Here is a 12,920-nt window from a genome sequence, read left to right as displayed (position 1 = left end):
TATCCATTGTCTATCCGATGGTCTATCTGCGATCTGCCGATTCCAGGAACTTATGAGGTTATTTTTAAACAAGAATTTTAACTGAACAGGGCCTTTGACGAAATTGATTACAAAGGGATCTACATAAACCTGAGTGACTTCAGAATTTATTTTAGGAACAGTGTTATAGCGTCAACACTACATTAGTAGCTTGAAAAGATTCAAACTGTTCTTTCTAGTATTCTGAAACATTTGCCTGTCTTTTTTCAGCTGTAATTTCACCTTGTTGTTAGAACTGTTCAGTCAAAATCCCAACTACAAATACACTCCGACCTAAGCAATCTAGGTAGCATTAACCAGTCATGTCTGTCCTGGAGACGATATGAGCGAGCAGCGACACAGGCCCGCGAGTTTGCGCGTTACGAGCTAGACGTCGGGGGGGTGAGGGGCTGCCGGCTGCGGCGACCGGCTGAGCGAGGCTCCTGCTACGAACACCGCTGCAGAGGACGTGATCTGCAAGAATTGGCACCATCAGTACTGGAACTTAATACTCCTTATTGTTACTATGAAGAGAAAACCCACACGAAACTGGCAACACACATGGTATGGATTTTTGAATCCATAACGTTGACTGATGATGTCTATGGTCACATGATGACATATTTTTTTAATATAGCTACGGCTATACTAATACTATCTGGGCCTAAATGTAACTGCCCATATAGAGCAATTTCACTAGAAAAATCCAAATCACTCAACCAACTAAATCGAAACTATGGCTCAAAATATGGGGCAGTAAAATATGTCACTAAAAACGCCCACCATGCCTTGTAACTACGTTTTGAACCAGCAATTAGGGAAAAATCTAGAACACATTAGATGACGAATTATTGAAACTACAATCGATAGACTCATTACTTAAAATTTTATTGTTTCGTGTCCACGTGACCTAATTTTCACTTACGTATAGAATTTAGCTTCTACTAACTAAAGTTTTTGTTTAGTTCACCATTTACCTTAGGAATTTTGACCGAATCTAGTTTGGCGAAGTTTTGTTCAAACAGAAATATGATTATACTTACTCTTTATTTTTATTTAGATTTAGTGAGCAGGTTCATTACAAATTAACCTGATATGAGCTCATTACAACCTCGGATGTTCCCGGGTATGTACGGTATTCAACACTAATTAGTTCACCCGAGTCCGTCCGACCCTCGGATGACCGGACGTCAGCGGTGAGTAAAATTTTATGATATAGCAACACTGGCTCGTTAAATATGCATCTAATACAGGGCTCCCTTTGCGCTTCATACGATATGTAGGCTCGTCCAATCATATTTTATGTCTGAACATTTGGCTGAACTCGTGTGCAATTTTAATGAAAGGGTTGGAAGAGAGAATAATGAAATACGTTTGCGAAAAAAAAATTAAGGATGCGGATAAACTGAGGAAATATAGACTTTTTAAAAAACAACGGATGTAGCTTTCTCTTATGTAATATCCAACAAAAACCGCTTTGGTATCGTATTCTTTTATGTAAACCTCGCAAACCGCAAAAACCTTATGTGCAAATTACCTTAAACCTTAATTGCGTAATCCTTAGTTTAATATATACTGCGAGAGCCTGAACAAAATGGGAAGAAAAGAAAAGTATAAACACTGAAAGTTATCCTGAAAATAAGGTTGTGTATACCTACAGATAAATGTCCAAGTCTCCTTCTTTCATACACGTTATGTTGCAAAAATACTTAGCTAAATCCAACAAGCCACAAACTCAAACGCTAATGCCTGAACTAGGTCGTACCTCTTCACAATATAACTACAAAATACCGCAGCTGTGTCTGCACTTTCATCCCTAATTCCATTATCCGCACAGCGAGCTACGTTAATATTTGTCAGCTCAATTCGTTGGGTGTTCATAACGGAACTTAAGAAAACGTGCAGAAATGTTTCCGACTTATCGCTGAGAATGAAAACGCCGAGCGTCGCCAGATAAAGATAATGCTACACAGAATGAGAAACAATAGCTTAAGAGGCTTCTATTCGTCCCCGGTACTTCGGCGTCAGTTATTTTTAAAGCGCTTCATTAATTTCGTCATTGCATTTCTCATCGTGACGATAAGGATGTTTCTTTCTTTCCATTATGTTTTGTTATTCGATTTTCGTTTGTCTTTATGCAGGAACAAAACGATTTATTGACCGTAATTTTTAAAGGATTGTTAAAATTAAAATAAAAACTACCTACTTAATTATTCGAAAAGCACTTTAAATTAAGCAGGTTTTCCATAGCAAATTATCGAGGTTGGTGCCTACTTTAATATTGCAGATGCGGCTAAATATATGGAGCGTGTGCAGCTCTCTGATAGCTATAATCTAACAGTGGGTTTGTTTACGAAGCCACTCCACATTATCGAATATTGAGTTAAATACGTTTAACTACTCATGTACTACCTACCAACTTTTGAGTTCAAAACTAAAATTTAAAAAAATTAAAGCATTATTCTTAAAGTCGCAGCTATCAAAAATATGTTTAGGTAATAAATGGGAGTAAAGGTGAAGTATGAATAAAGCAGTGTTAAAACCAACCCAAACATAAAAAAAATAAAAATATAAATGCTAAACAAGTGTTGGTATAAAAATCATTACGAAAAAACAATGTTCCACGCTGACTGTTAAATAAATGACAAACAAAACAAACAATGCATAACCTTGCGACATGGCGGGGGTGCGACGCGAATGATTAAAAGCTCTTGATTCGTAGCCCTTGATGACGTCACATCGAATCGGGGTCCCACTGCACCGAGGGTATCACCCAAGCGCAGCTGTGCCTATAATAAGGTCACATGAAATGGGAAAAATTAAACATGCTCAAATAATAATTGATGATGATTCTGAATAACATTTTCTTGTGGTCACAAATAAGGTGACAATTTGTTAAACCTAAAGAAAGATTCGACCTGGTATTAGTCAAACAAAACCGATCAAACTAAAGTTGTTATCGCAATTGGACCATAATGTTTAACCAACATGTAAGTAAATAATTTGGAAATCAATAAGAGGTTGTATAAATTCTGCTGGATTGTCCAAAAAAGTAACCACGGCCCTGGTACATAAAGAGCCTACGACGGAACATGATGGATTTTTAGTCAGTAAGAGACACTCCCTCACCGCTGCTAACCCACAGCGGGGAGGGGTCATTTGATGATTTTGCCATCATTAAAAAAGGGTTGTATGAATTGTAGCTTAAACTGAAGTGAATTCTCACCTGTGCGGTGCTCGATGCGGCGATCCGGGCGGCGAGGAGGCGGGCGAGAGCGCCGGCGTCGCAGGCGCAGAGGCGGCGCGTCTCCGAGAGTACTCCGTGCCGCCCACCGCCATGGCAGTCCCGCCGCCCACTGGGTCCGTCACGCGCGTCACGCTTAGACCTGAGGTTGAGCGAGTCGGACGGGACGGAGCTGCAATGTTATCAGGGCTCTTAGAGATGAGCATTTGTTGAACATGGGAGTTCCTGTTTTTTACGCGAAGAACTCCATGGTTATCAAAGTGCTGGTATTTGCTGATGTACTGTTTCAATGACTGTGTTTGGGTATCCATAGGATAAGTATGGGCTAATGTTTTTCAAGGTCAAGGAAAGTTAATCTAAACCTAGACTTAAATACAAAAAAGGTATGTACCAACATTGCTTGGTACCGGCATCAAATAATTCAAATAAGATCTCAGGTATTTTCAGAACAATTTAATTTGAAATTGAGCCCTGTCTTCTGAAGAATTTTTCTGTACCTACACAAATAATATTTAGTATGCTAACCTCCAGTATAACTATAAAGTCCGGCCGGCGAAGACCTTGGGCGGTATCCTGACATAGAGGACGTGGTGGATAAGGTAGACGGGGACCTCTTCAGCCCTGGGCTTTCCCCGGAGCCCGCGGCAACTGACGGCTTCCGCGGTCGCGGCTGTCGCTTCGACCCTGTTCTGCATACCCCTGATGTGAGAGAAGGCAACACATACGGCTATAGTGAGGTGACCGTGCGCACAATGACATCGACACAACAGTGCTGGGTGTTACGTAGTCGTGGAGACGGTTTCAAGTCTTCAAAGCATTGTATTACGAGCGAGAATGGTGCTTTACAATTTTAGCTGTTTAATTTACATTTTTTACACATGCCAATGGATGTAATTTTGTAAACATTTTATGTGCCTACTTCAGTTTATTAAGCAAAGGGTTTGCATAAGTGTCTTCATGAAAAATCGTTATAAGAGAAAAGATAGAATTCCAAGAAACCACAGTGCTCTTTTCGTATTAAGCATCAAAGAAACATTCCTTCTTATTGGAAAACATCAAAGTTGGGGATATTTAACCTTTTACTACTCATACAATTTACATACAAACGATATTAATATAAGATTGCTGAAGCAAAATCGAATTATGTTAGAGTGTGGGCCGCGCTAAAAGGCCTTCTGGCGATTGAATTAAAACTACGTTGGGCCTAACAACGCCAAATTGAACTATGTACAAATACGTGAGGAGAATAACGATAGTTTTCTTATAAAGCACTCTAAAGAGGTCACAATAGTCATTTGGAGCCGCTCTTTCACTGAAGATTAACAGTTTGCGCGACATTGATAAATTCTCTCTAAGCAAAAAGCTCAAAGAATTTTCGAGAAAGGAATTTTCTTGACGCTAAGTACTGCACAATCTTCAGGAATAAGGCGGTATGCAACCTCTTCTTAAAGTTTCTTCTTTTAATGCTAGTATTAATAATTACCAGTGGGACACTGTCGACCCATGGCGCATTTCCCTTCGCAGATGGTGCGTTGGTTGAGCATCGTCTGGTAGGAGTCCAGCATGACGCGGCATTCTGACAGGTCCCTGTCAGCTAAGGCTAAGGACGGGTAGCGCTCCTTCAATCGTCTTCTTTCCTTTAGAAATACGAACAACTAAACTTAGTTAAATTGCGAACGGTACTTAATGTAGTAAAAATATCACCTATTGTTTGCATTGAAATGGAATTATACGAAAGTGACGGTTTTTGTGCGACTATGTGACCCAATTCTCCATTTTATCGAACAATCATGGGTGGGTCAAATATGGGTTGTGTTGTGCTGACTTTTCTATTATAAGTAGATTTATTGCTACTCGGTTCGCATATAAATTAACCCATATGCGTCATGTGACCGACCGTCGATACAAAAAATGGGTCCATATTTTGTTAATAGAAGGATTTCTTCTTTGTAATTAGACAGCAATCAATCAGACAGTCAGCGCCTATACTATCATTCCGAGTAATTGTAAGTGAGCCTAATAAGCCGAATCTTGACAAATAGGCTAAATATCGATTCGACTGGGTCACGCGAATGATTCATTACCCTCACTAGAACTATTACTTTTCGGAATACCTTTAATGGTTTGGTAGAATTCCATTCGAGTTTCCAAAAAATGTCTAAGTAAATACAGTTACTTGTAATTGTCTAAGTGCTTGATAACATAATATTACAAAAGCGAGGATAATTCGTAGTTGTAGGTAAACGGGAATATTTTCCGAATTTCTGCCAGCGGTTAGGGGGAGAACAGACACGCGAGCGTGTCACGCGAGGCGCCACAATCCCACCTTGTGTCGCTAGCCTAACGTATAAATTACTTGGATTTACACCAACGATGTTATTGTATGGATGTTCTGTTTGGAAAAATATTGTGTTATTTTTGTTTTGTAAGTTTTTTTTATGGATATTATCCATCGTTTGGTTGAAAGTTGATTTTGACTTCAACTGATAAATGAATGAAGTGATTCAGTTGTTCTGCCTACTTCTACTTAGAAATTCTAATGACAATATAATGCTGAATTACAACGGTATGACTTTTTATTTGGGTAGGTATATACAGATCTTAATCTCTAAATAAGCATATGTAGATATCATGTAAAATCCAAATACAGTCCATAAGTTGATATTGTTGACGTACCTACCCTTATACCTATGGGTAAAAAGCTCTTGCTCTTCAATAAAATCCCTGTTTTTTCGTTTCAGATTTGATTGCACTAAATGAAAGCTTGTCATCTGATAGCATCTAGAGTGGGGCGTGTTTTATATGGAATTCCGCACCCGATACACACTTTCCGATTATGTATTCGACTCAAGGAGTATGATAATATTATGAATCTCCTGAAGTGACAAGATTAGCATATTATTTCGAAAACAGATGTTGTATGTACCTTGTTCACAGCATGGAGAGCAAATTGTTTCACATTTGTTATTTTTATGGCGTAAATAAATTGAACAGTAAAGTGAAAACCGGATTGATATTTCCTAGATATATATTGCCCGTTTTCACGGATGTCCCGCAAGCCACTTTACTGCCCGGATATTTCCTTATTCCCCAGGGAACAACTTGTAATAAAGGAGATAGTTTCAGTGCCGTTTCAGATGCCGAGACTACATAATACATCTACTTGTACCTGTCAGTATTCGTTTTAATCGTTTTAATCTTGATAAGACTTTAAAAAAACTTAAAAAGAAATTTAGAAATAAAATGCAGCTAGAATAGCTAATCAATGAAAATACCATTATAAGATTTACTTACTGTATTGAATATTTATTTTCAGCAGTAGTCCTAACACGTTTGTTTACTTTTAGTTAAGTGCTCACTCAAATGAAGTATGGAAATCGTCTAACCACTAGCACATATTACTAAAGAGTTAGGTACTCAAGAGGATGACACCGAAAATAAAGGTCGTAAATCTTCTTACCTCAACGAGTTTATAAGTCTCGAAGTCCTGCAGCTGCCTCTGGAAGCCCAGGTTGGGGTTGGCGACTGCCCTGCCGGCTCGCACCACCTTCAGAGCTTCGCGCCATGTCAGCGGAGTCACCGACATTATGTACGCCACGGCTACTGTCACGCTGCGTGACATCCCTGCTAGACTGGGAGAAAAGGACATTGTTAACTGTCAAGTCTTTTCCTAATAATCCAAAAGCAAAGGAGTACTAACGTCGAAACTTTTCCTGATCTTATCCCATACAGAACATTTGACTATTCACAAATTCACAAACAAATAGCTTATTATGATCCACATCGCTTTTACTCATGTTAGGCTTTCCTATTTTGAGCTTTGCAGTTTAACCTGAACTACAGCTTAGTAAAAGAGCTTTACAAAGTGCGGACATCCATCTTCCCGCGTTATAACAACCTACGTCGAAATAACGTTGTATTCTAAGCCTGCAAGGGATCAACACCATTTCAAAATGAGACCCCACAAATTTTAAAGGGCAGAGAGCATACTAAATATAACGTCAACATCCCTATTCGATAAGGCTGTGTATCCAAGCTAAAGTCGATCGCCATCGAGAGATAGCGGGTGTCTCCAACACGGCTTCTATCGGCTTGAACTGCAAGCGATGCGAGACACTTGACCGAGAAAGGTGCGCCATAGTGCTGAGCCAGAGATAAGATTGTACGCTGACTCCTCAGTTGTGGAACGAGGGGATTGTGTAAAGAGGTTCTATATTAGCAAATGTATGGTCTCTAAACTAAAAGGGGTAATAACAATTGAATTAACAACGAGTTTTTGAGAACTTTTTTAAGCAGGTTCATTCAAGCCCAATGGACTTAAGTTATTGAGTCGTTTTAACTTTTTAAACGATTATTCCAGATTCAAAGTGAGATTAACGGTTCTCTGGAAACCTGAGATTTCAAAAGCGATTGCCGATACACCCTATTTAGAGAAGTTGCCAAACTTTAAGCGTATCGGTCAATTACTAAACATGTGTAAGCAACACCAACTATGTGTTCATCTGTTAACTTGTCTTCCAATATATCTACGTAGATGTACAAATAAGCTAGAAGTACCTACAGTTTCATCATTAACTATCTGGTGCAGGCTGCCCACTAGTTCTAAAGTTGTAAGCAGAGCTGCGGCAAATGATGTGTCATTAAAATCTTTCCTTGCTCCACTTTCGTAGCTACGATGTTTTCTTAAGATTATTTGTCATGCTGGTCGCCATTTTTAATTGAGGTAAAGATAAAGTAGCATAAGAAATGTCTTGTTAATTAGGAAGCTCTCTGTAAAAACGAAGTCCAAAAGATATATAAAGGGTGGTCTTAGCTCGAGTATTAAATGTGACCTAAATTTTTAGGTACACATTTTACCTGCTTTGTTAGCTACATGTAGGTAAGGCAGCTTTAATTTTTAAGACAAGGGTTGGCAGATGTTGTAAAATTACAGGTTTATTAGACTACGCCTTAAAAGGTAACGAAGATAATATAAGAATTACAACGAAATGTGATATTGTTACATCCTAAAATTAAATCTGCAAGAAGCGGACGGGCTTGCCCGGAATTTGGTGACAATTTACATTGACTCATTTATTTCTTATAAAATGCATTAAACATTGTCACTATGCTTCGTCTCAAACTTGAACATTATAAATACCTTTGTATAACAGAACTAGGGAAGCGAAAGCCGAGCGATAATTGTGTAATTAACCGACACGGCGGCGGTGTGATTAGCTATTAATCAATAGCAACGTTCCATCGCTCACGACGACATAGTTGCGCGACCTTTTCCTTTCAAACACAAATACAACTCATAAATTAATTACTCGCAAAGATTCATCAAAACTTCGCTGAAATGTCAGCGTTTTAGTTTTTAATTGAAGTATCTTTCTGTTTATCTTGGACACTAGTGACTAACGAAGGAAAGTGTTTGTAATCTTGGACTGTCGTTGTGATAAATGCTTATTTTTATGAGAAGATTTACAGTAAATAATAATAATAATGTCGGGACAGTGATGAAGCATGTTTCGGGATCAGTTTTTGAGTATATCTGAGACGGTACCAGTACTTTAATACCCGAGACATTCTTACCAAACTTGAGTCCATCTTAGCATGTTGAACCATGAAAGAATGTCTCTACCATGGTTTCAAATTGCACATCTCTCACACCATCAACTTTTCTTAAATTAATATTCCTACTGTTACCGACCGTAGATGCCGTTTACGGCCACTTTTTTTTTAACGACGTCAAAAATCATCAAATACCCCACCCGCTGTGGGTTAGCAGCAGTGAGGGAGTGTTAGACTCTTACTGACTAAAAACCGTCATGTTCCCTCGTAGGCCTTTTATGTACCAGGGCCGCGGTAACTCTTTCGAACAATCCCGCAGCCCCGGCAGACCTTGGCCCTGCTGAAGTAATTAATCATATCAAACGCATCATGAACTTCTGTGACAAACACAGAATTTAATATCTCTCAACAAACAGACTGACGCTCTCACAACTGTAATATATCTGTCCAAGTAGTAAATAAGTGTATTGCTAAGTTCTCATGTTCACAACGCTTATATTATAACGTAAACGTGATTTATTATATGGAGCCGCGCCCCAACTATTATGTGAATGTTTTCATAAGTAGTACCGGCCAATCCCTGAGGACCAATAGCAATTCCAGAACTTCAGACATGTTATTAGTTATTCTAATATTTTGGACACGAATACTGCATTATAAAGCTTTTAGTTTTGACTTGGATTTACGCAGACACATTTAGTAATAAGCTCATTTGTTAAAAGCGACCATAGATGTTTTTATCCAATTAAATTGTTTGTTCATGATTTCTTCATTAAGGTTGCATTATCGAAAGTTATTTTTTATTATAACTTTATCGATGACAGTGAACTTTTATGAATGGACTTCATTATCGGCGACCTTAAAATCGTTCAAATTAATATTCTATCTACCGTCATACAAAAGGTTTCCAATTTATCAGCCTTTGGCGCCAACGTTTTCTTAGTAGAGTTTCTACTCAAAAGGCTTTAAATGGAGACCAAATAATCGGCTAAAAGTACCGTCAGATGGACTGAAAGGAATTTTAAGGGTTGCCGCAATGATATGGTAGGAATGTCCTAATTGGTGGCCGAGAAATATAATAGGGGTCTGGACAGCGATATCTTTTCAAAGGTTAGAATGTTAATTCCTTAATTAATAGCAGAAGATTTATGAGTATACAACTTTTATTGTGGTGTGTATTTATTATGGAACTCATTGATTCCTCTTCAATTATAACTTAAATAAAATTATGAAGATCGGCGTCCTAGTTAATCAAAATCCTGATGCCCTTATCCCAATTTTATTTGTAGTCGGTACATCACGTTTTCTCCTTCCACACACTTATATATGCCGTCATCTCAAAAGTAACTTTCAGCGACCTATGTAAATATTCATAAATTACCAGCTTATTTATCTTCTGTTTCGTCTTCCTTTGTTTTAATTTAATTCGTCAGATCATCTACCTATTTCAGTAAAGTGGTCCCTAAATAAATAAAACGCCGTTTTAACAACGCTCAGTGCATTACCGCCGAAAAGGGAAGGGCTATGGTGACCCTGAGATGTCAGAAGGGTGGAAATTTATAACATGGGCGGGGAAAAATTCATATTCTTACTTTATAAGGCGATAAAAGAAATCCCGTTTACATAACACCATACATGTAATGGGTGGAATCGCTTAGAAAAATCGTCAGTTCATTTTCAGAACATTCAATTTTGTTGGTGTTTATGTATCTTTATGATTTTTAGTATGAAAGTAATAGCTTCATTATGTTCTCTTCCTATGTTTGCTCAATACGAGATTGGTTATGAAGGAGCTCAGCGGGGGATGGTTAGACATACTCGTCACACATTTCTGCCTCCAAATAACTGGATCTGCTATGATCCCTTCATAGTTTGCCTTCTAGTTTGCTTTTGGAATGAAATGTTTAAATTTGAAATTGCTGATGTTATAGCATGCTGCAAGAGGGGTTGTGCCAGCACATCACAATCAAGAACCAACTGATGTTTTGAATTATGAATGTATGTTATTTTAGCGTAGGCGCACACAAGAATGATCACGGGACTGTGATAGGCAATTAGTAAATATTCGGTTCTACGAGTAGCTTCCGCCCGCGGCTTCGCCCGCAGCTTCGCCCGCGTAGAGTTTGAATATATCGTTTCCAAGAGAATTCTTCAAAAGTCCGGGATAAAACTATCCTATGTCCTTTCTCAAGATCAACTCTATCTCTGTACCAAATTTTATTAAAATCAGTTCAGTAGTTTAGACGTGAAAGCGTAACTTTTGCATTTTATAAATGCGAAAGGAACTCTGTCTGTTATTTTTATATTAGTAGGGATTGCTTCTAGATCCATATACGGTTGTTACAAGATACTTACCAGTGTATAAGGACGTTGCCATCCCTCAGCCTCGCTGCGTGTATGAAGTCGTTGCATAAACTGAAGTACTGCGTCAAGTTCTGATCTGGAGAGTCCGACGCCATTATACAGAGGTAGTGTTTATCCTGTTGACAATATACAAGAAAATATTAAAAATTTTAATTAACATAGTCATAAAGATTAATTAATTTAGATAAACAGAAAATCAAGCCACACTAACTATATTACAATGCCGATTTTCATATGGTTTCACTACTACCCTACAGGTAAGTAATATAGCCTTTGTTACTTGGGAAGAGTGTAGCTTTGGAAAAATTTTGTTTTTTTTTCTCCAACAATGGAGATTTTTTTCAAATACGAAAGGAAAACAAACATACAAAAAAAATCTTTATTTGTTGTAGAATGGGACAACGGTGTCTGGTTTTTACATACAACGAATCTTTACTTATGTTTTGAAAGTAAAATGAATAATAGCGCGAGCGACACGAGACGCCCAAGAATAGTTTGATAAATTCTATACCATTTATGTAAGTCAGTTTCAGCCATGTCGCCAAGGTAAACGATATCCACGAGTATAAAATCCGTCGCCTTCCACAAAAAAAGGTTTACTTATAGCTAAAAATCTCACATCAACAGCTAGAGATATATCTTTTTATTCAGTAGCTGTAATAAATACGATTCAGACTAAATTACTTTGATTTTGTGCCAATAAGCAAACCGCGCCGTCAAACATTTATATTTGATACCCACTTAAGTTGGGTTACAATCCATAAATCTGTTGCTACAATCCGTAAGCAGTGCCAAGTTGCGGAAACATTTATGTAATCTGTTTTACTAACTTACCCCTTACCCCTTGTAAGCCAATCAAAATAGTCGGTTTTAGCTCCAAGTTTAATGTACGTAAATCAGTTTAAAGCGAAAATATTTGTGTAATGAAATTAGTAACAAAAGCCTTAGCCGCAATTCAATTAATGAATGTTTTTTCTCCTGGCAATGAGATAAATGGTCACCCGTCTTCGATTCGAGAGCACCATTCTTAAATTCTATTTTGATCGGTCGACCTTAAGTTGTATAGACTCGAGCTCCTTGAAAACTTGTAAAGGGACCATCATTATTTTTATTATGACCCAAAGGTTAGTTAAAAATAGCTCCGGAGTATTGTGCTTTATTCGGGATATTTATAATACGTTGTTGAGTTCAAAAAATAGCAGAACTCCCATATTCATTAATGATCTTTGTATGCTTTTAGAATCTTTGTATCGGTGGTAGATAACGTATTTTTAAAACGTGCCTCTTATTTTTGAACGATAAGTATTTTTAAGTAAGTTTCATTATTAAGTTGTGGGTAAAGAGTGAAAGCGAACAACTTAGTCAATAAAACTTAAATGGGATCGCCCAGGAGCCCATAGCAATGACAACTTGTGCTTAGTTCACCGGCTTTAAGTTGCCAAGCTTTTGTAGTCCACTCGCGGTTTTGGAAGACACCGAAGTCCCGAAGCTATTGTAGTTTTGATGTTGAAACTCTTTAGTAAGAAGGAACTTTAAAAATGCTTTGTTAAAAAATATTATTTTAACCAAGTTCTCTGAATCTGAAGATTTTTAATTTAATAATTTCCAGTTCGAAATACCCTGGGCCGATTTATGCCGTTCGTTGCGGATGCTGTAAAATGCCCACGAAGCAATGATATTAAACACCCATATTGAAACGATTGCAGGTTACAGACATACATATATTCAATTATTTAAAAAT

The 12,920-nt window shown here is 37.8% G+C and overlaps 1 protein-coding gene across 2 annotated transcripts in view; it reads right to left on the bottom strand.

The window, feature by feature from the left end:
• Positions 1-218: 218 nt before the first annotated feature.
• The window catches only part of LOC110378089 (dual specificity protein phosphatase 22), a 40,681-nt gene continuing 27,979 nt past the window's right edge, over positions 219-12,920 (bottom strand). The window contains exons 3-9 of one of the 2 annotated variants that reach the window (XM_049850951.2): positions 11,171-11,295; positions 6,723-6,894; positions 4,746-4,899; positions 3,788-3,961; positions 3,245-3,434; positions 2,688-2,807; positions 285-492 (exon numbers count right to left, since the gene is read on the bottom strand). In XM_049850951.2, coding sequence (XP_049706908.1) covers positions 2,753-2,807; positions 3,245-3,434; positions 3,788-3,961; positions 4,746-4,899; positions 6,723-6,894; positions 11,171-11,295 — 870 coding nt within the window. In that variant the 3' untranslated portion in view covers positions 285-492; positions 2,688-2,752. Of the gene's footprint in view, positions 493-2,687; positions 2,808-3,244; positions 3,435-3,787; positions 3,962-4,745; positions 4,900-6,722; positions 6,895-11,170; positions 11,296-12,920 lie in introns of both variants that reach the window. The other variant, XM_049850952.2, reaches the window with a different exon arrangement.

Source organism: Helicoverpa armigera, chromosome 11, assembly GCF_030705265.1.
Source record: "Helicoverpa armigera isolate CAAS_96S chromosome 11, ASM3070526v1, whole genome shotgun sequence".
In the NCBI taxonomy this organism is placed as follows: Eukaryota; Metazoa; Arthropoda; class Insecta; order Lepidoptera; family Noctuidae; genus Helicoverpa; species Helicoverpa armigera.
Note: the sequence above shows the minus strand (reverse complement) of the source record. Positions and strands in the feature narration are given on the sequence as shown.